The sequence below is a fragment of the Apodemus sylvaticus genome, chromosome 1, assembly GCF_947179515.1.
Source record: "Apodemus sylvaticus chromosome 1, mApoSyl1.1, whole genome shotgun sequence".
NCBI classification, from domain to species: Eukaryota; Metazoa; Chordata; class Mammalia; order Rodentia; family Muridae; genus Apodemus; species Apodemus sylvaticus.
Window position 1 is genome coordinate 76,388,674 of NC_067472.1, and position 24,345 is coordinate 76,413,018.

The window sequence follows — 24,345 nt, forward strand, 5'->3', positions numbered from 1 at the left end:
AGGAGTAGGTTTCTGGTGGGAACAACCGAACAGTTAAAAAAAAAATCCTTTCAAGTCCTTGTATTTAGAAAACCAAAGGATTGCTTCTGATAGTCTAAGAGAGGTCTAGTGGTGGTGGTGGTGGTGGTGGTGTGTGTGTGTGCGTGTGTGTGTGTGTGTGTGTAGTGTGTGTATGTGTGTGTGTGTGTAGTGTGTGTGTGTGTGTAGTGTGTGTGTGTGTGTGCCTTTGAATATGTCTGTATGTGTATGCCCTTGCATGTGCCTGTGCATGTGCAAGTGTGTGTGTGCGCGTGTGTCTGAGTGTGCATGAGTGCTAATTCACACAGGGATGCTGGAGCAAAGCACATGATATTTCCAGTCATAGCAATGGTTCTTCCCGGGCCAGGAACCACAAACACTCAAGAGTGAGAGGAGGCAGAAGCTGGCTTATGCATGCTCTGTCCTTCTCTGCTTCTGTTTTCCCAGAGTGGGGATTCTACAAATTTCTGAGTTCAAATGCTTCGTGTTCATGATTAATCACAAAGGTGCGCCCTGTTACCAGGTACCAGTCTTTGCCCTGGCACGACAGATGAATCTCTCTGGTTTCCAAATGACCTGGAAGGCAGCCTAGCACAAAGACAAAGGGAACATCAGCCACATAGAGTTTTAGAATTGATCCAGCTAGCTCTTTCTGGGGAAGTTTCACTGAATATATTATGTGTAGCCCTATCTATGCCTATACCCCCATATTCTCTTCATATAATAAAAAAGCAGATTTGTCTATTTAGGGTGAACTAGGGAGGAAGAAATAACAAAAATCAACCATGAAAACTAATAGAGCATGCCGTGTGAGATTATGGGATATCGATTAGACATGAATATGTAATGAAGTAATCGGTTGTTATTTCCATACAGACTTCATTGCTTAAATCACACTGAAATGGAGTCATACAATCCCATAATAGCAATGTTGCTAACTAACATTAATAATAAGAAGGATGTGGAATTTGCTGATGCCTATGGGTTCCATATAGATTTTCACCTTGATTGATAGTCCCTGCCAATGGTCACTGGACCACAGAGGAAAAAACAATTTGTCTCAATCAAGCATCCTGCCTCTAACATCCACCTACACTGCAGTCAAAGGCCTCCCTGCTATGTGTTTGTCAAGATGAAAGCCTTAGAGGTCTCCTCCATTTCTCCCCGACCAACTGAGGACTGAATAAACACAGTTTCTCATTCTTTCCTTGTGGCCACATTATTCAGCCACAGAGGAAATGGCAACAAGTCAGGCTAGGGTCCGAGAGGGTTGAAAAAGTTCACACTTCACCTCTTAGGTTGCCAGTAAAACATTAAGCAAAGATGAAGGGGTGGGGGCATGCATTCTGAACCTGCTTTTAAATATTTGGGGACAGGTTCTCACACATTTCAGGATGAACATGAACTCAGTGTGCAGCCAAGGCTGATCCTGAACCTCAGGTGATCCTGGCTCCAGCCCCCTAGTGCTAGAATCTTCAGCGTGCACCTCCACACCCAATTGATGCAGTGCTGAGGATGGAACCCGGTACTTCATGCCTGCTACGCGAGCCTTCTACCAGTGAGCTATTTCTCTAGTCCTTTGAAGTTCTTCATTGTTTCCCAAATCCAAGATGGCCAGATAAGAGTGGCAACTCAGTACTGGTGGCTTGTGAACAGATCGTGTGGCAAAAATACACCTGCCACTAAGTCAGCTGTTTAGGAAATGCTATCATCCTTTCAGTGGCAGTGAGAGAGCACATTCGTATTTACCAATGACATTTGGGTTCATTATAGTATTCAGCACATCACAGTGCTTTGTGAAGGATTCAGATATTAGCACTCTATAGCAAAGGAAGAAACGAGTTCCCTGGGTAACAGGAGACATAATTCACTCAAGGCCATTTGGCCCATACTGTTCTTGCAGGGAAATGCTCTAACCCCTTAATCCTGTAGGCACAAAGGAGGCAGGAAAATAGTACTAAACCGAGTGCTGCTGTTACCTCAGGGACTCGGGCCCTCTTTTCTTCTTATAATGTGGTTTTCATGACAACAAAAACTTTGCTCAACTCAGTGGTGAAGCTAAAGAACAGGGGAGGGCTACAGCTACGGCTCAGGGGTGCTTCCTTTACCTCCTCTATCGGGGTGCACGGGATGAGCACTCCCCACCCCTACCCTGTCTAAGTTGTGCTTCAGTATCTCCTCCACATCCCCCGTCCCCCCATGCCATCCAACTCCAAAATGCCATTTCGGATACCTGACTCCCAAGACCTGGGTTTCAGGAGGGCTGGGAGAGAGCAGAAGAAACAGGCTCTTTACTGGTGCCTCTCAGAAGTGACGAAAGAATGGGCTTGCTTGTTGGCTATACAGACCCCTGGGCACCACACCCGACTCTATTCTACTCTAAGATAGAAGTCCAGGACTAAGTGGGTGTGGATGAAGCTGATTAGGGTGGTAAGAGGATGCTATTTGGGGAAGCACCCCCCACTGATCCTGCCATCCCTGGAAGCCACACCAACTCTGGTTGTCGCTTCTGTCCCTGCTCCCTGTCTATTATGGCAGGCGGTGATTGTCTTCCAGGCTAACTGAGAACTGCAGTCTATTGGCAGAGGCATGGTAAGGTCAGTCACACACCAAGAACAAACCTCTCACTTGTTTGTGATTTAGGTTACAAGGACTTTCTTAGGACTGCTGTACAGAAGCAAAATTTACCCTTGCCTTGAGATACAGTAAGTTCAAGGCTTGCCTTGTCCCAGCCTTGGGATAGAGGCAAACCTCACCCCAGCCTTGATACAGAGGCAAGCCTCACCCCAGCCTTGTGGTAGCTCCTGAGAATATTAGTTAAGCTGGGTCTCTGGGCTGTACATACCCTTTGGCATGGCCTCTGTGGTGAGAAATATGTCCTTGGGGACTAGATTTGCAATGGGAAAGGAGCCAAAACCAACTTGGCACTGAGACTGAAGACCAATCCCACAGAGAAATCACATTTGGGTCTGAGGTCAGGGTGGCTACAATGAAGACCTGACATCCTGGGAGGGCTTGATCAGTCTTCTCGAGAACAAATGAGAAAAAAAGAACTTCTCAGCAGGGGCAAGATGAATACCATATCTCATCTTCTGACAGTGGGGACTCAGTTCTTCCCAATTCAAGGAACACCCAACATCCATTCCTGGAAGACGGGACAGGCCACTGTGAGGACTGCTCAGGGACTCACCTTGCCAATGATGCTTGTAGTCACACATTCGGGACAGGGCGATCATCATGGCACAGTACAAGGGCAAGATGGCAGCACAGAGCCGCCAGCTCTTCCCCCGCCCACTCTCGGTGAAGCAGTGCAGCTTGCCAGCCAGGTAGAATGTTGTGAAACCGAGGCCCGAGAAGGCAACTGCCAAAGAGAAAAAGCAGGCATTACCCTAGCAGGTGAGGAGCAGCAGGAACTCGGGTATATCTCAGGCTTTCTGTCTGACATCTTTATGCCCCAAAGAATAGGCCAAGAGGAACCAGGCTTATTGTAGACAATCTGTTCTCCTGCCACAACTATTCTAGAATAAACATTCAACCATGAGAATGACCTTCCAGATCTGCATGTGCCCAAAGCTTATTCTGTCTCATTATTCTTTCACTCACTCATTCATTCAACCAAGGGTTAATGATTCTTGTGATGGGTGATCTTGCTTGTCAACTTGATATTACCTGAATAATGGAACCTCAATTAATAAACTGCCTTCATCAAATTGACCCATTGGTATCTATATCTATATCTATATATCTATATCTATATCTATATCTATATCTATATCTATATCTATATCTATATCTATATCTATATCTATATCTATATCTATATCTATATCTATATCTATATCCATATCCATATCCATATCCATATCCATATCCATATCCATATCTATATCTATATCTATATCTATATATATGTCAATTTCTTAAATGCTAATTGAGGGAGGAAGGCCCAGACCACCATGGGCAGTATCATCCCTAGGCATGGCAGCCTGGCCTGTTTAAGAAGGGAAGCTGGACATGAGGCAGGGAGCAAGCCAATAATCAGGCTCCTGCTTTAAACTACCTGGCTTCCTTCCATGATGGTCTGTAACATATCAGATGAAAGATACCTTTTGTTCCCCAAGTTGCTTTTTATTTTCAGAGTGATTTGTCACCGCACAGAAGATAGCTAGAACAGCTATCCAATACATGCTAGACAGACACAGGTTAAATGGGAGAAGGAAAAGATGAACAGGATACTGTCTCTGTTCTCACAGAACTTGGGGGCTGATGGAAGAACATTGCTTTGCTGAGAGACTGTGTTAAAATATATTATATGAGATAAGAAAAAAGTGCACCCAGGGAAAGCATCAGTAAGGTTTTTGCTTGCATTAGAAGGGTCAGGACAAGTAAGATGACTGAGATGATTCCTGCGTTTTGTTAGAGACAAAGCAGGAAATGCCAGCATTTGCTAGGATGACTCGGCAAGTGCCAGAAAGGATTGGACAAGAGGGAGAAGCCACTCACGGCAAACACCGTGAATCCGTATCAAGTTATAAAATTACTGTATTTTAGAAGTGCAAAGACTTAAAACCATGGAGTTTGGATATAGTATGCTATGCGTAAACCTGAAAGCTTTCATCCGTCTATTTATGGGCCTGTGAATGGAACTGGAAGACACTCTACTAAGTGAAATAAATGTGCTCAAGAAAGACGATTCTAGTTTTGTTTCTGTTGCTGTGATGAATGTCATGAAAAAAAAAGAGCAACTTAGGGAACAAAGGGTTTACTTACTCACAGTTCCATCCAAGTCCAGTATTGCGGAAGAGTCAAGGCAGGAGAGGAAGGCATCAGATGCATAGCCAGAAGCAGAGAGAATAAACACATGGGAGCTTGCTTTTTACTCTCAGATAGCATTCTCTTCTCCTATACTCTGCATGATGTCTAGGGAATGGTGCTGCCCACAGGGAGCTCGATCTTTCATAATCTACCAAGTAAGACAATCTTGCACGTACGTAGACATAGGTCAACCTATCCTATACAGTTTCGCATTAAGAATCTCTTTCCTAGTGATTCTAGATTGTATAAAATCAATAGTTAAAATGAGTAAGCACACAGAAAAATGCATACATTTTTGCTCATGCAAGATCTAAAACTTTGATCTCACAGCAGAGTAAAACAGTGGTCACTAGTGACTAGAATGGATAACTGGAATAGAGAGAGCTTGGGTAAAAGGCAACCAGGCAGTTTATTAGGAAGGCTTGGTTCTAATGCTCTGTGGCACAGCAGGGTTTCTATAACCTATGGCATCTGTTGTGTATTTCAGGATCAACAAAACTATCCAAAGGTCCCTACACAAAATGGCAATTGAGGAGATGGAAATGCTAACTAACTACCTTGGCTTGATCATTCTGCATCATTTATAAGTATCAAACTAGCACACTGCACCCTATGAATAGGTATAAATATTATTAATATTAAAACATTTTTAAAGACTTGATGCTTAAAAAAAGGAACACAGATTAATTCAGTGACCCTCTGAGAACTTAGAAGAATGCTGCTCAACCCTAGAGTCTCTAATACATAAGAAACTTTAAAAACTACTGGTATCAAGGTCCTGTTGCCAGACAGTCTACTCTAGCAGTCTGGCATGGTGCCAGGATTAGATGTGTCTGTTCATGGCTGCAGCCCTGTGGGCCATATCTCAATTTCCCTGTGGTTATAATGGTCGCCATGACCACGTTCAGAAGCTTTCCCTGAGGGCAGTTACTACAACTCTTCTTCTCCAGAGGACAGACTTACCAAACCTTCATCTTGATTGGAAGATACTCCTGAAGATGAGAGCTGCTACACACCCAGCCCACACAGTGACTTTGGGAGAACAGCTCTGACAAATGCTTCGGCAGCACACCAACAAGCCCAAGGAATGGTGCACAGCCTGCGGTGTAGTGTGGACACCACAAAGGAGTTTCTTTTAAATTCAGACTCTCAGGCTGGCCCCAGGCCCGTGAGTGACAACTGGCTTTCAAGAGTATCCCTAAAAGGATCTGTATGGACACTACAGTGTAAGAAGCCCTGGCTTAAAACACATCCAACATCTTTTTAGGGGCCTTTAGGTCAATCTCAAGGAGACAGCATAAACTCTGAGTGGGGGAACTAGCAAATTTCCTATTCAGTGTTGTTTACAAAGGTGGAAAATTAAAAATTATTAATTAAAGGCAAGACAGCTGTGACACCCGCAACAGCCGGGGTTGGGGGTGCAACATGAAAACTCAGATTACATAGGAATGTTGAATGAAAAGAGGAGGACTTCGCCTCGCACCCATCAGAATGGCTAAGATTAAAAACTCAGGAGACAGCAGGTGTTGGCGAGGATGTAGAGAAAGAGAAACACTCCTACACTGCTGGTGGGATTGCAAGCTGGTACAAACACTCTGGAAATCAGTCTGGCAGTTCCTCAGAAAACTGGGCATGACACTTCTGGAAGACCCTGCTATACCACTCCTGGGCATATACCCAGAGGATTCCCGGCATGCAATAAGGACACATGCTCCACTGTGTTCATAGCAGCCTTATTTATAATAGCCAGAAGCTGGAAAGAACCCAGATGCCCCTCAGTGGAGGAATGGATACAGAAAATGTGGTATATTTACACAATAGAATACTACTCAGCAATTAAAAACAATGAATTTATGGAATTCTTAGGCAAATGGTTGGAACTGGAAAATATCATCCTAAGTGAGGTAACCCAATCACAAAAGAACACACATGGAATGCAGTTACTGATAAGTGGATATTAGCCCAGAAGCTCTGAATACCCAAGGCACAATTAGCATATCAAATGACTCCCAATAAGAAGGAAGGAGAGGGCCCTGGTCCTGGAAAGGGTTGATCTATCATTGTAGGGGATTGCCAGGACAGAAGTAGGAGGGGGTTGATTGGGGAAAGGGCAGAGGAAAGAGGGCTTATGGGGCTTATGGGGAGGGGGAAACTGGGAAAGGGGAAATCATTTGGAATGTAAACAAAGAATATAGAAAATAAAAAAATAAATAAATAAAGAAAGAAAGAAAGAAAGAAAGAAAGAAAGAAAGAAGAGAGGAGGACTCAGCAGTAGGTTCCAGGCCAGCATAGTTACCACGGGGAATAGTGAATTGCCTTCAGCTTTTTCAAGTTATCTCTGAAAAATGCATAGCTACTTAAAAGGGATGTTGGTAATGAGCATAAATGTGCAGCAAAGTAGCTCTCCCTCAGCAGCCAAAGCAAACAAGGTTACAATGGATCCCCACTGCCTCTGAAATATATGTTAAATCTGGTTTTCTCAGGCACTCAAAGGAAGCAAAAATAAGGAAGCACACATGGAAGCTGTATGTGTGCACTGGAGTTCTTCTCCTTATGAGCAGCATCCCAACAGCAAACACAGGTTTTATGGTCTTTATTGAAGACAGACAGCCTAGCAAGTCTAGCCACCTAATTATTCTAAGTGTAAGGAGCAGAAAAGTTTGGCCCTGGGGCTCTGTTGGGCTATGGATGGAAGTTTCCAGAATCAGAGAGGAGACAGCTCAGAGCAATGCTAAATTGTCATCTCTCAGGAAAACAGTATTTAAAAAGCCAAGGAACACCATGCGAACGATGGTGATAATACATTTGTATACTACCCATATAAAAATGCCTTGAAGACTACAACACAGATGCGTCATCAGCTCAAGTTTCCAATTCTACCTGCTCTTTAATATCTTTAAGAGATGGAGAAGGAAAGAGATACCTGGCTAGCAATGAGGTCCCAACCTTCACCTGCCTTCTGTCACCCAGGAGCTCTCACAGGGCAGTGCTGGCACCAGGTCTGGCCTCAAGGGCTTTGCATCATTCTTTGGAATGCAGGTAAAGTCCTCTCTCCTGCCTAGTGGGAGGCAACACCAGGGCACAGGCTCTCCCAAGCAGGGAGGCCTTTCCCTCTGTGAAAAGGAGGATTTTCTTTGTAAAGGTAGATAGGGATTGCCTGGAGGCCAGGAGAACTGCAGCAGCCAGTTTCCTTTGACGTGTGCTCCTGGCCCTTTGGGCAGTACTTTAAAAGCACTGCATGCTCTTACTTTTCTAGGTGACAATACAAAGCTCCAATTTCATGCTAAACCTCATGCTTGTCACTTTCTTGCTGACATTTATATACTTTTGACCCAGTATTCTGTTTTCTGACAATGAACTTAGGAGGGGATTCCTTCTGGCCTGGCAGACACAACTGAGCATCACACAGTTCTGGTCTTTTGCTTCTTTGACTTTTCATTAACTAATGAGTATAAATTAGACCCACAAAGCTATGGTTGAATAAATATAATTCCTTATGAGACAAGGGGGTTTGAGACCAGGAAGCAATGTTCCGTGAGCCATTTGGCTCTGAGATCCTGAATCCTAGATTCAAATTGAATGAGGAGAGCAAGTAAGAAAGAAAGTCATCAATGACAAACTTTCTAACTCAGGCTAACTACACCTTATTTTCTTCTCAAAGGAACACACTCAGCTGAGCTGCCTGGGGGTTCTTCATCCCACCTTGGAACTAGGTAGATGACGCCCATTTGCAGTGAGAGTCGATTCTCTGTCTCCCTTTAATTGGATCACTACTTTCTAGCATGATGAAGAAACAAAACTGAGACTAGAATGTAGCAAGGCAGGTAGAGTTGCTTGCCTGGCATGCATGTAGCCCTGGGTCCACATAAGCCAGGCATGGAACACAGACCTATAATCCCAGCACTCATGTAATGATGGCAGATGACAGAATGATCAGAAATTTAAGATCATATTCAGGTGCAAAGAGAGAATTTAAAGCAGTCCTGGAAACCAGGAGACCCTGTCTCCAAAGAAGAACGGGGGAGGAGGAGGGAGAATCCAACCCTAGCTGAGAAAATGGGCTTTCAAGTGCATAGCCAGTGCACTGTCCACTTTGGAAGTTTGTATTTATACATATATCCTTAATAACACACACACACACACACACACACACACACACACACACTCACACATACACACACGTTAGTACTGGCAAGAATAGAAATATAAGCAGAAACTCCATACCCGCCCCCGCCCCCCCCCCCCAAAAAAAAACCCAATGAAGTGAGGGAGTTCCAAGAACCTGATTTTTCTGAGCAACAAATTCACTCCCTGGTATCCTGGAATTTGGAACACAGGTATGGGTGCGTGTACACACTTCTTGGATGGAAGCAGTTAGCTGTAACTTTTGCCATGAGGATCTGCCTGACAACAGCAAAGATGCTCTTAGCTAGGAAGAAAGCAAGCTCTTGGCTAGGCAGAAGGCAAAAGTGAGTGTCTAGCCTGGTTTCAAGAACATGAGAACTCACTTGTTTTCTATGGCAAAGGCAAGGGGAGTGGTCCTGGGGGTGTCCTGGCCATCCAGGGACAGGGCTGCCTCCCTCCCAGCTGTAATTGGGTAGCAATCAATCATCACCCTCCCTGAAATCCAAATGACCGGGCAGAGATGTGCAGCTCTTCTCTGGCAAAGCAAAACCCATTTCCTGAGCCCTCTTATGTACATAATATGGCTTGCCTTGCCGTTCCTCCTCAGATGACTCTTAAGCCCACTCCCACTTTAAAGATTTAAGTAGTGAGAAAAATGGCACTGAAGAAGATTCTTCAAAAAATGATTTGTTCTTCTTATAAGTGAGATCAACCCTCAGCTTCAGGTGGAAGCTCAGAGACACGAGATAGCCAAAGCCAACTTGAGTAAAAAGAACAATATCATCATAATGCCTAATTCAAAGTTATATTACAAAGCAATAAAAACAAAGCCAGCATAGCGATGGAACAAAAATGCACACAGCGGTCAATGGAATAGGACGGAGGATGCACATTAAACACACACACACAGCTAGCTACCGTCACAAGATCTTTGACAACGGTGTCAAAACTTCTACTGAATTAAAAACAGTCGCTGTGAGAAATGGTGAGGGAAAGCTGTTATCTGTATACAGAAGAACACAAGATCTTCATCTTTCACCAAGTCAAATTCAATTCAATTCAATACAATTCAATAGAGACATCAATTCAAAGTAGATCAAAGATCTCAATATAAGATCTGAAACTATTAGGAGAAAACACTTCAAGCTATAGGAATAGATAAGAGCTTTCTGAAAAGACACCAAGAGCTGGGGAAATATCAGCAAGCTGTAAAAGTGGGACATGAAAAGTTTCTGCACATCTAAAGAAGCAGCTGAGTTCTGTCACGCCCACAGAACCAGAGAAACTCTTTGCTGGCTACACAACTGACAAAGATTAATAAGTAAGGTACCTAGTAACCTCAAAGTCCAACTACCCCCAAGCCACAAACAACCCAGTCAATAAATGGCATAATGAAATGAATGGACAATCCCCCAAAGTACATATGGCTAAGAAGTATATGAAAAAAATGTGCAATATCCTTAACTATCCATATCATGAGGCTTAAAACTACATGGAGATTCTTTCCATCCTTTAAGAATGGCTGTTCCCAAGAAAACAAGCAATACGAGGACTGATGAGGATATGGGTGACGTGAAGCCCCTTTATATTCCTAGTAGGAAATTAAATTAATCCAGCCACTGTGGACACTGTAGAGACCAGTGAGGAGGTTCCTCAAAAGACCAAATACGGGTCTATCATATGTGCCAGCTTTAACACTCTTGGTATATGTCTAAAGGACTCAAAGTCATCATGTCATAAAGATGCCTTCAAAATTACATTTAGTGCAGCTCAGCTCACAATAGTCAAGTTATGAGATCTGCCTAGATGCCATAAACAGTACACAGATAAAGAGAACATGGTCTCAATACACAACGGGGCTCATTCAGTCCTAAAGAAGAATGAAATTATATAATTTTCTGGAAAATGGATATAATTGGAGATCATCATATTAAACAAAACAAGCCATGCGCTAGAGAGATGGCTCAGTGGTTAAGAGCACTGACTGTTCTTCAGAGGTTCTCAGTTCAATTCCCAGCAGCCACATGGTGGCTCACAACCATCTGCAATGGGATCTGATTCCCTTTTCTGGTGTGTCTAAAGACTGCTACAGTGTAATAATGAAATGAATGGACAATCTATACATAGAAAATAAATAAACATATATTTAAAAACAAAAAACTAAAACAAAAAAAAAACAAAAAAATTCAAGCCAGACTCAGAGATAAACATCACATATTTTCTCTCACTTGTAGATATTAGATGCTTTATAGATACATAAAATTATTGATATATATGTCGACAAAGCAGATAGGATACTGGGAGAAGGAAGGAGGGGGTGAAGAAGGGAGAAGAAAGAGAATGTTGGGTGAACAGAGCCGATTTTCATGACACTCTTCATAAGCAATCATCTTATTAAACCATAGGCAAGAAAAATATGAAAGAAAAAAACAAGACAGCGAACAATGGAAATGTGACTTAAGTGAAATTCTGGGTAAATGAAGAGATGTAAGAACCAATTAAATCATTATAGGTCACTGTACACAAGATGCCATCGATTTTAAGATTTATCATTGTTTTTGTTCCATCTAAAGAAGAAATATTTACATCTGCCTTCTTATCCCTCTGACTGCAAGATGTACTCAAACTTTAGCTAATTAAACCTGTTCTGTAACCAAAAGAACAAACGAGAATCAAGGAATCACCCTGCCTTTCCTGTTGCATTTTTACCTTTTTCTAATAATAAATTTTCCAGGCAAGCATCATTCTCGGCACTGGAGATAGAACTGTGCTTTAACGGGGCAATCTGTGTGAATTTTCTGTTGGATTCTAAGGGCTGGGGAGTCCTTTCCCAAGAGGAAGGAGGGCATCGCTTGGTATCTGAATGGCAGTGTTGAAGGGCGCGCTGCAGAGGCTGCGAAAGCAGCTTCACAGTCGCACACAAAGCCAAGGGCACAGGTAGCAAGCCCGCTGCAGCTGCCGCTGCCTCACAAGGACCAGTGTGGTAGCGAGTGCCAAGAACCTGCTTTGCTTACCTTCTTAGAACAGTGCACGGTCCTGTTCTGCACTGTACTATTCCCTTCTAGGCTTCAGTAATGAGAGGCTGTGTATGCGCACACTCACAAACACACCAAATAAGCAAATAATGTAATTGAGTAAATAAAAAACTTTAAAATGTGATGTCCTGCCACTCTGAGATTTCACCCTGGTCCTTCTTCCAATGGCCAACAGTGTTTGAAGAGACCTCTGAGCCTAAGCTTCCTTCTTTTCTCCCTGCCGGAGAAAGAATCACTTGATAGACCACAGGTCATTTCTCTAAGTTAAGCAGGTAATATGTGGCTAATGATGCATTTATTCCAGGGAGCTCTGTGAGTAAGGAGGAACGGAGTAAGGAGGAACATTGAGTGTGTGTGGGACTCAGCTCCATCATTGAGTCCCGCGTGAGTTTGCCTCTTAGGGAATGGCTCTTCATTTCCATATGTGCACAGTCGGGTCAGTGATACTTGACTCTCCACACTACGTGAGGACTACACACGGGAAACTTGAACCCCTCAGCACAAGTCTTGGTAGCTAGTGCTTGCTCATTTCTTAGTATTGGCGGTGGCATCCACCATTGTCTCCATTCTGTGAAGCCCCGTTTCGAGAAAGAAGCTTTAATAGAATCTCCTAAGTACAAATCCACTTAGAGAGAATTCCAGGGTCGGCTTCCAGGGCTCTTCTCAGCCCCAGAGGCCCTTGGGAGATGATAGCAAAATTAACAAACTTGAAGACAGGAAGAAAAGAGGTGGTAGAGAGGTTTTTCTTCCTCCCTTTGCAGAAAGCCCATGCGTCTCCGATGAGAGGGCCAGACATTCTTGTGTAAAGTGACTCATTCCAAGAGGTAGCTCCTAGAGTCCTTGGAAATAATTCTGTGTATTGTAACCTATTTTAAACACAATCAAAGTCTCTCCCCTTTTCCTTCCTTCTTTCCTTTCTTTTTCTCCCTCCTCTCTCTATCCTCTATGTCTGAATTTTTGGGTCAGGCCCTTATGTAGCCCAACTGCATTAAACTATGTATCTACAAACAACTTTGAAGCCCTGATTCTCTTGCCACTGTCTCCCAAGATCTGAGTGGTCTACCATACCTGCCTTTATATGACGAATTTCTCAATTTAATTCCCTCGTTTTTCAACTCATAGACTTGGCCTAGCAAAGATACCAAAGACCTGGCTTCTGCCCTGAGGAAGTTACACTGAAATAACACAAGACATTGAATGGAAGACTGGGAGGCAGGGAAAGGCTGAGGATGCTCTTGGCTGCTTGCAGTCTGTGGTCGAAAGCATCCAACTTTTCAGAGCTGCTTGCGGAGTCCAGGGATGGGCAGAATGGCCAAAGCTCCCAGCGGAATCACGTAGTCTAGTATCATGAGCCTGCTATGCCCAGTCTCACTCTAACCTGGGCCATGTTCATGTTCTGTTGATACCCCTGGGAGGCTTGCTCTTTTCTTGGGAGAGGTGAGAGATAGCTCTTGGGGAGGAGAGAGGTAAGGAGGACTTCAAGGAGTAAAGGGAGGGGAAGGTTCAGTCAGGATATCTTGCAGAAGACAAGAATAAAAATTGTTTAAGAGATGCAACAAAAACTGATACTGTGAGCTATCTGCTAGGGTAAAAGTGGCGAGCCAGACCCTAAGCATCCTGAGGAAGCTAAGGTGAGCCTGAGACTCTGAAGTTCCTCTCAGCCTGTCCTACCCTGCCCTGCCCTGCCCTGCCCTGCCCTGTCCTGTCCTGTCCTGTCCTAGCCAGACCCTAAGTATTCTGGGGAAGGCAAGCTGAGCCTGGGACTGCTGAAGCTCTTGTCCTGTCCTGTCCTGTCCTAAGAGGCACAAACAACCATCCTGGACCACCGACAGAGGCAGAGTTAAGTAGACCTGGTGGATACGACCTGGCTGTCTTCCTTTGATGGAATGTTTAGTACTTGCTTAAGTTCATGAAGCTCCTACTCTATGTCAAGTTCAGTGATAAGCCGCTTCATCTTCCCACGCCTTAGGCCTGAGAATCCCATGTTCCTTTATGTTCTATAGATTCCTCTGAGCCAAATGAAGGGAGCTCATTTTGTTCCTTGAGTCTGGCCCAGATTCTAAGCAGTGAATTCTGGAAATAGAGAGGGCCCTGCTCTTTTCAAAGCTCAGAGTTGCCAGGCAGTGGTTACACATACTTTTAAGCCCAGCATTTGGGAGGCAGAGGCAAGCAGATTTCTGAGTTTGAGGCCAGTCTGGTTTACAGAGTGAGTTCCAGGACAGCCAGGGCTACACAGAGACACCCTGCATCGAAAAAACTAAAAGAAGAAGAAGAGGAAGAGGAGGGGGAAGGGGAAAGGGAAGGGGAAGGAGGAAGAGGAGGAAGAGGAGGAGGAAGAGGAAGAGGAGGAGGAAGCTTAGGAATATCTTGAGATCATCTCTCTAGTAGACAGAAAACCTCTCTCTCTTAATACACACACACACATACACACACACACACACACACACACACATGCACACGCGCACACGCACACGCACACGCACACACACACACACTTTCTAGAGGGTGAGATGTGGTCAAGAATGCAATGCAGGCCCAGCTCACTTCCTCTCACAGGTCCCTGGAACCCACGCATTTGCAAGCCTGACTCCAAAGCTCTTCCCCTCTACTGGGCACATCCTTATCTTCTTCTGCAAAATCTTCCCTTATCATCGGGTCTGCATCCTTTCTGTCAATATCTACATTTCCTGAGAACCCACCAAGTACACACATGGGAGCTGGAGTGATTCCTCAGTGGTTAAGAGCAGTCAAAGAGAACTTGGTAACAGAAAAGGATAACTGAGAGCAGATGGTACCCATCCTGGGTCAGGGTTCTAGAGACACCAGCCCTGGAAATGAGCATGGCCCAGAAGAGGAAGCATAAGAGGAGAATTAAGGATTTCTTTTTAAGCAAGAGAACCCACCTGTCTTCTGTCACCCACCCCAGGGATTGTTGAAAAATGTTCATCAGGATTCTCAAGGAGGCATGGGAGCCTAGCTGGGAAGGTGGGAAGCGGCTTTGCATATCAGAACATCCCCATCTACAGCAGGTCTAGAGCCTCAGGACAACGGCTCCCCTTTCAGCCTGGATGATATTTCACAGTGATGTGAAACATAATATAAGACTAAGCCTTCAAAGGGGAGAAATTACCTTTCCCATTATGCCTTGAGGGGAGCTGATAAGAGCCTGGGCAGGGTTCCCACAAAGATAATATTTTAATGGAAAATGCTTTTATTCTACTTCCAAAGGCCTTGCCATAACATAAATTTGACAATGGGGTCTGAATAGTAATGTGCATGCTTGGGAAGAGCCAAGAGGCAGTAGATTTTGACTTGCTCCATGTGCTTATCTGATTTCTTCTACACTTGGATTGGGGGGCGGGGGGCTTTGGCTACAGATGTCTGTAGAGTAACCGTGGCTGCTATTGCCTGGTATTCTCTAAAGATAGCTTCCACCTACCTGACTTTTATGCCTTACATAGTGAGACAAGAGATAGCATCCTTCTGACAGTAAGGGCAGGGCTCTTAAGGGATCATGGACCAATCACATAATCATAATACGTAATCATGTTACCTCTTCCCTAAATAGATAAGTAACCCTCCGACTGGTCAAAGGATCATGTCTAAGGTGTGTAGACTCCCCACTGGCTCAGTCCACAAAGCATTCAAAAGTGACCAATGCCCATTAAGATTTATCCATAGATCCATAGATCTCTATCCATAGATCCATAAAAGATTACCAGGCAGGGCAATATAGCTGTATTCCTCCCTGGAAACCCTTCTCACTCTCCTGAATTTTTCTTACTTCTCCTTAATAAATCTACACAAGATCTGCTCACTCCTTGTCTGTTTCCTTATCGGCTTGAAAACAAGGAGCTCAGAAGCCATGGCTTAGGGTAGCTTTGTTGACACAGTAGTCTCTTACCCCAGTTTCTTGAGTTATGCCCACAAGAATGACTCTCGAAGACTCCACGTAGGTAGCACTTGTGGCATTATTTATTAGGGGAAACAAGCCGTTAGCCCCTGGGCCTCTCAGCCTACACCAGAAGGGAAAATGAGTAAGTTATGCAAGGAGGTATGCTTCCTCTGTCGGGTATGGCCAAGAGAGAAGTTTGTGTTGGGTGCTGGCCAAGAGCCCAAGCAAATCTCCTAAGAACTGCATAGTGGAAGGAGTCTCAGGTATGGTAGCTCAGACCTACAATGTCAAAAGGCTGAGGCAGGAGGAGCAGCTTGAGTTTAAGGTCAGCCTGGGATACACAGTGAGTTCCAGGCCAGCTTAAGTTTCAGACTCTATCTAAAAAAAAAAAAAACTAATGACATAAAACAAAAACAACAAAACCAAAAAACATATAATATTGTATAAAGGAAAGAGGAGAGAAACTGGGCTTGAAGTTACATCCCCAGCTACTCCAGGCCACCTTGTTTTTTGAGGAAACCAGCCTGGTGTAGCTGATGTGGTAGCATCCAGAGATTCCTCAAACTCCCTGTGTTTTTTCCTTCTGGAAACAATCTGTGTATATCCAAATATCAGCCACGATTGCCTCTCATATTCTAAGAGAAACTAACCATAAATATGTCAGAGAGCCTCACGTCTCTGACCTAGGGAAAGGATGTCTCCCCTATGACTTACATTTAAACTTCAATAGCTGATGATTTTGTTCATATAAAAACTGTGGGGTTGCTTTTTTAAGGCTGGAGGGCCATGTTCAATTTGGAAAAGAAAATATATTGTGCCATCATTTCCATGACCTTCGCAGACAACAACTAATTGATCAAAGGATTTTATCCAGAAAGCCAGCTTCAGGCTCCAAATCACTTAAGACAGTGTGAAGTAAAGCAAATGGAAATCTCTGCTAGCTTCTGCTAGCCTCTGCTACCCTCTCTTAAATCGTCTACTCCAAGTCAACTGTGTCTTCCAAGTGTTTGAAGACTTGGGTTCTACATTAGCCAAAATCGGCATGGTATCTCCCACAGAGATCTTACTCACTGGCCAAATGTGGATACCCCTTGGTGGGAAAGCACTTTTCAAGCAGAACCCATCATGCAGATGTAAGGTGCTGTCATTTCTAGAGCTAAGAAAGCGAGACCTACAAATACTATTGACTGTAGATACTGGGCTTGAGCTCAGACATGTTTATACCAACTTCAGACATTTCCTTGTTACTTTAGAGCTCCAGTTGGACAACTGTTAGACTGGCTCACTCTCTTATCTATATCTCCCTATCTTTGAACTGGCCTTTTCTTTTTCCCAGCGTAGATATAGCCAACCGTTCCCAAAGCCAGACTTCTGGTTTTCTAATTGAAAGATGATGATGATGATCATATGATTATTGTGTTTAAAATAATTATTAAAATAATGGGTTAAAATAATTATTATGTTTAATTTTATCAACATTTGATAAAATGAAAAAAATAAAACCTTAAATACATCATTGCACTGAAAGAAGATTTAATGAGAGTGAGGTTTCCCTGAATGAAGAGACGGAATAAGTCAGGCCAGGGTGGACATGGTATGTCTCTCTCTCTCTCTCTCTCTCTCTCTCTCTGTGTGTGTGTGTGTGTGTGTGTGTATGTGTGTGTGTGCGCGCGCGCGTGCGTGTGTGTGTGTGTGTGTGTGTGTGTGTGTGTGTGTGTGTGTGTAGGCGACATAGTCTCAGGATACTCAAGGCAGAGATTGTATTACAGGAGGACTGAGTAAGCCTCAGAACTCTAAGAACATACCAAAGAAGAAGGACAGTTGTGTCTTATTCTATTCAGAGAATAGAATAAATTGGTTATTATTACTCCATCTGTACTGCATGAAGATATGTGACAACTAATGGCCAACTGTCATGGACTTACTGTGTCGTCTGTGCTTCTCCTATGGGCTCCCAGATCTTTAAGTGGAGAATTGACTTTGAGTAAGCGGTTCTGATGAGGTCATGCTATGATGCAATCGGCAAGTCTCCTCTCTAGAAGAATTAAACTTGCACCCAGACTTTGCCAAATAGCAAGTTCTATGAATAAAACTCAAGCACAAACGATTTCTGGCATCATGAATAAGAACACAGAAGACACGTTGATTCACCACCAACTTAGATATCCTAATCACAGGCAGAGGTTAAAAAAAATCACTATGTTCAGTATGTGCTAAGATTTATTGAGAAACTTAAAAATAAGGACAGGATACAAATGATAAAGGAATGGATAAAATAGGTATTTTTAAACTCTGAGCTTTTCCACCTGAGCATGAATTAGCAACTCTGAGATTCATTATTTATGAATAAATGCCTAAGCCATAAGCTGGGTCTTGTTCCCCAACTAGGTCATAACCTAATTAATCCATTTATTCTACTCTATGAGTGCCACATGGCTGGTTCCTCTCCTCAGTTTCATGTGTCTGATTCCCCAAAGTTTGGGGCTAAGTTCTTCCTATGCCCAACTCTATCCCAGAATTCTTTTCTCCCTACTGGAACTCCCACCTCCTATTTCCTGCCCCAGCTAATAGGCCATCAGCTTTCTGTTGACAGATGATATTTCCATACAACACACAAAATATTTTCTCTACACTGTTTTAAAGTTTTCTTTTTTAAATGTATGTTTATCTGTGTGCCCAAATGAGTTATCATGTATCATGTACATACACAGGTTTTTGGAAGCCAGAACTTCCTGAGTCTTTCGTAAAAGTTCTTAATCACTAAACTTCCTCTCTAGCTCCAAAGTATATGTCTTAAAGACAAAAGAGAATTTCCACATATGAAACATATTAATCATAAAATTTATAAACTCAACAGAGATTAAATAGCTTGTGAGACAAAACTGAATAAAGAATAAGCAAAATAGAAGATTCTTTATGTTTTACAGAATTCAGACAAAAGACAACAAAGAAGAGTAGAAATCTACAAAGGAAAAGTTAAGAGAGAGAGAGAGAGAGAGAGAGAGAGAGAGAGAGAGAGAGAGAGAGAGAGAGATCGTTGACTTTAAGTAGACAGGACAGTGATAATTACCTGCTATAAACAGATATTAATTAATAATGTCTGTGGCTCCAGGCAGAAAGCTCAACAGATAGATATTATAACAGGTATTAATAAATAAATGTCTGTGGCTCCAGGTAGAGAGCTGAACAGAGAGATGGTATAACAGGATGGCTGCTCTAGGCAGCGAGCTTAACAAGTAAAAACAGTTCTTTCTATAGGCAGATGCTAGTGAAAGTTTGAATTCATTGTTTTAAAGATGGTATAAAGATATATTGCTATATTGTCTTTCAGGATACTCAAATTCTGTCTAACGTGGACTCCACAGAATTTTGGGTTAATATCCTGCATGGAAAAAATAGAAAAAGCCTAAGAATAGGCACATACAGTATTTTAGTTTACTTCATTTGTTTTGGATCGTTTTAATTTTCAAAATGGGTGTGATTTTGAGTTTTGTGGTTATATTATTCCTCTGGGAGAGAGGACAAAATAAAGGTTTTTCGCGTTACTGGCTCAAGGATATGCTGATTTGGGAGAAAGGTTTTGTCTTTGTGTTTTTAGAAAAGGTGATTAGGCTCTGGACATCTTCCAGAGCTATATGGATCAGATTTGATAGAGGAAGACCCCTGGAGAACTAGATTCCAGAGAATCAAAGAAAAAAGTTATCTTGATAATACTAAAATTTTGTTTTGAGATTTGTATATTACAGAATATACAGCTTTGGCGAGTCTTAGCATCAGACATGGTAAACTGGCCTGCTTGAACTCCTGATGTCTTGGACTTTCAGCAGGATCCAGTCAGGATACAGCCATCAGAGACTAATACAATCACTGGTGTGGCCTTCTTAAGGCCAAGTGACTGACTCCCTCATTCTCCATACTCCCCCCTCCTTCAAAAATATATCAATGCCCATATTCAGCTTGAAGAAGTTATGAAGAGTCATTGTCATCCCAGTTGCCTGGGCTTGGGGGCTGGAGGTGGTTATTTTAAGGTTGCCTTTCTGGGGAATTTAGAAATGGTCATAATTGGAACAGGGAGGAAACAGCTAGAATTGATTGTACAGCCATAATCTCATTTGGTAGAAATCTTTATAATTGTTACTAAGTTGAAGTCATAATTTCTTATTTTGGTACAGAATTTATTTTGATGCCAAATCAAGGTTTCATTGGTATAAATTTCTTCTATGGTTACAAAGATTTTAAAAGTGCAAGGCTTGGACCTAGTCCTTCTATAACTGTTATTATAAACTGATCTGAGATGTTTAAACCTGTGTGTTAAGAGCCAAATAGCAAATTCATAGCTCTGGGTTTCCATTTAGGGTATTTTCAGATATTTCAATTAGAAATAGCTGAGGCTGTAGATAATGGATAACAGTCCCGATTTCTTTACATAGTTAGTTTTTAAAAATGTCTGAAATCCACAGAATGTGACATTTAATGTTATTTATTCACTTCTTATTGAGACAAATATGCTTCTAACAGCTTCCCATTTGTGGATTCAAAGAACCAGCTGAGCATCTATACCTCCAGGTGAGGTTGTATATTGTGGATAGGTGGCTAGAAATTGCCTACCTCTCGCAGACCTGTACTGTTCTTGAAAGAACACAATTTACAGGTTAGGACAGCTTAGTTCTGCCAAGACAGAAAAGGCTAGTCTTTAATAATTTCTGTTTTTCAAAGGTTTGACAGATGATCTTGGGCCAGAAGGCTGCAGACTGATGTTCCAACTTCCTGACTTACTGGAGCTGTATAGGTAGGCAGCTGTCTCTACAGTTTGTCTCAGTTCTGGAAGCTGTGTTAGCTTTCCTATATTTTCAGAAATGCTGGTCATTCTCAGATTTCCCAGGCTATTTAACATTGAGAGAAGAGATTTGAGAGGATGGTTTTCAGATCCATACAATCTCAAGCCAGGACATAAGTCAGGTGTAGAACTGTAAGTCTTTTAAGTTAGGATAAATGACAGTGTTCTATTTTATTTATAAAAATGATAGATTGGTTGTTAGGTCTATCTTGTACTTTATAAATTACAAAATGGTAATAGTCGTGATCAATTTATATCTGAGACAAGTCTTTTAAGAGGCTAGAAAGGGGGAAGTGTTGTGGACGGTCCTGATGCTGCCTGTATTTTGATGTTCATTCAGCTTTCCCAGGAGGGGTTGTCTGGAATGAGGAATGAGTCACATACTCAGATGACTTGTGAACCTTCTCCAATGAATAAAGGACCGAGTAGGAGGGACTTCCGGGTTTGACAGGAAAGAGAGGAAGAAGGAGGGAGATAAGGGGCCTTTGATGGGGTTAGCAAGAGGGCAAAATGTAGCTGCTAGCGTCTCATGTATTCGCCACCTGAGGATTTAGATTTAATGTGACTTGTAAGATTAGGATTCTCCTTGATGTGCCCAGTGATTGACTGAGTTACCATTGATTCTGAGCTAAGTTTGTGTGGCGTTTTCCTTCATGTGGCAGCAAAACTGGGTTCCAGAGAGAAAGGTACAGTGGCAAAGCATGCATTTGCCTGATGTGTACCACAAAATGCTGTTCGAGTCTTGACACATGGGGATGGCACGGTAATGACCCACAAGTGGGAACTTGGTGGACAGATTTTGGAGCTCTGAGTCAGAGAGTCTCCATGAGATAAGAACAGGCCACTGGGGCAGAGAGTAGCTGGGTGTAGCACGAAAAATTGGTCATTCTTTTTTAATATTTCCCACAAGAGAAAGAGAAGAGTGAGAGAGAAGGTCCCAGCTGTTAAGAGTATATACTGATCTTGTAGAAGTCCCAATCTCTTCCCAGTATCTGAAATGCTCAATTGTTCAATGCTGTCTGTAAATACACTTTCAGGGGTCCTGAGGGGGGGTCTTCTGGTCTTCTTGGGTAACTGTACTCACATTCACATATCCACAGACATATGATTTAAAGACAGTTTAAAGCTAGAGAGGGGAGGAGCTAATAGAATGAGGAAGTCTAATACATGTCTAACTGAAGCTCTAAATTAGTGAAGAAATGATTCAATGGAGAAAAAAACAAGATTCAGATCTATCTCCAAATGTTGGAAAACATGTTTATAAATCCAAAAGGAATTCCAAATTCTTTGAAAAAGAATTAAAGCACAGTATAAGGAAAGCCATACTCAGGTCTCTCAATCTTCATCCCTTCTCAAGAAAATGAAAAAGAAAACCTATGCCTAGGAATATAATAGCAAAACTTCAGCATAGAAAAGAAAAAAACAAATGTTAAAAACATCCAGCAAAGAAGGAAAGAAACACCATGAAGTAGCAACAAGACTTTTAAGTAACTATAAATGAAACCCAACCTAAACACTAAGAGATAATAAAATAATATCCCTAGGATTTGGAGAGGAAAACTGTCAAACTAGAAACCTATATTGAATAAAGTCACCTTCCAAAAATGATAGCAAGTAAAATTTAGAAATTCAAACATAATTTTCCCTGGGGCGGGGAGAAGAAGGAAATTTAAAGCATATATTTTAGGTGAGATGTGGAAAGGCTGAGAAAGAAAAAGTAAAGAAGAAGTACAAATATTGGCATAGTTGAACTATGCCTGGGGTGTTAACTCTGTTGGAAAGAAGGAAACAAAAATCAGTCTTGGAATTATAATGCCACACAAAATTAATAAGTTATACTGTATTCATCAGACCAAATCCATTTGGTGTTTTTACTGCTCAAAGAAAAGTTACTCAAGACTTTGTTAATTGTGCAAAGTTTGTAAAACTTTTAAAGTGAAGAAGGAAATATAAACACAGGTGTGAAACCAGTACATAGAGGATAAAGAAATCTATAAAAAATATCACCAATAAAATTATTACAAATGGATAAGGTCCCGTGTTGAGGAAGAACAGAAATAACATTGAAATTATTTTCTTAAATTTCAAATACATAAAACAGGGCATATACAATAGAAATATACCAGGCAAATATTTACTGCTAACAAGCTGGTATCAACATTAACATATTACTTTTTATAAACATTACTATTTTATAGTAATAATTATATTCTTGAAGCTTCATGGACATGTTTACATATGATTTGTGCCTATATTTTACTATTAGTTAAGCATCCCTGTTAAACAGTGGTAGCGTGTCACAGAAAGAACATATTTCAGGAGCAAATGGAGCTGGAATTATTATCAAATGATCAACAACAGGGACTGTGCAGCTATCCACTGGGTCACCAGGTCAGTTAGATCACTGTATAAAGGAAACCCATACTCAAGTCTCTCAACCTACATCTCCTCTCCTTGTGACAGCCCCATCTTTGCCAGGCAAGATACCTCTGCATACCAAGGCGCTGTGTGCCAGTGAGAACAAGACACTAATGACCAGAAAGTGCTGGATCTGGGTTTTCAGAGACAAATGCATACTATAATTACAGAGCCTTTAAATTGCATTTTTATGATGATAGTGATTTGGTTAACCGGAAAACAGAAACCATGTTCCTCAAGAGAAAGCAGAGAAGGAAGCCTACCATTATTCAAGTGCAATGAACTCCAACTAATGCTTAATTACGAGAGGCTCGGGGAAGATCAGAGGAGAATGAGACACGGCATCTCCTGAGGCACTTGATTGATTTCTCAGAGTACAGAATTCAAGCTACTGCAAATTCTGAACACACAGACTCAGCCAGAAGGGTCCAGGGGACACACATGGCTTGTGAGGAGAATAATGACGAAATAAACGAAGCAAGCTGCTGCTTGGCCCAGGTCTTAGACTGGAACATAGTCCAGATTTCACCACTATTATACTTCTCTGATGTAGACATTTTAATGTTGATTTATTTTGGGAGATGGGGTGGGGAACATGGCCCATGTGCTGAGCTTAGAAGCCAGCTGTGGGAGTTGACTGTCCTTCACACATGGGTTCTGGAGAGTGAATTAGATTCTCAAACCTTTACTGGGTAAGCCATCGTGCTGTCTCAAGTTCAGCTATTTAAGGTAAAAACACAGATTTCATTTGGTCTCCTCTTTATCGCCTGTGACTCTGCCACTTGTCAATATATTCTGCATGATTCTTACAAGCATAGACAAAACTAAAGCCTTTGATTATTTCTTCTTTTATAAAAATTAATACCAATGAAATGCACTCCACAAACAAGGAAATTAAATCAAGTTCTTCTGATACATATATTTGGAAGGAAACAGCAGCAGAAAACCAATTGGAGATTGTTTTGATGCCAATGTCTTTATCTAAATTTAGTCAGCCCTACCTGTCAGTAGCTTTTGCATCTAAGGATTCATGTAACCAATTGCAGATAAAAAAATATTTGGGAAAATAATAGCATTTTAAATGAACACAGACTTTTTTCTTCTCACTATTCCTTAAGCAATAAACCAGAATGGTTGTTTATATATCATTTACATTGTACTCAGTATTCCAGAGAATAGGAGGCTTAAACACATGTGAACCT

General features: G+C 42.0%; 1 protein-coding gene across 1 annotated transcript in view; it reads right to left on the reverse strand.

Annotated features, from left to right (window-relative positions):
• Positions 1–24,345, reverse strand: part of Plpp4 (phospholipid phosphatase 4) — a 133,719-nt gene that overhangs the window by 9,963 nt on the left and 99,411 nt on the right. The window contains exon 6 of the mRNA XM_052174599.1: positions 3,209–3,379. Coding sequence (XP_052030559.1) covers positions 3,209–3,379 — 171 coding nt within the window. The remainder of the gene's footprint in view (positions 1–3,208; positions 3,380–24,345) is intronic.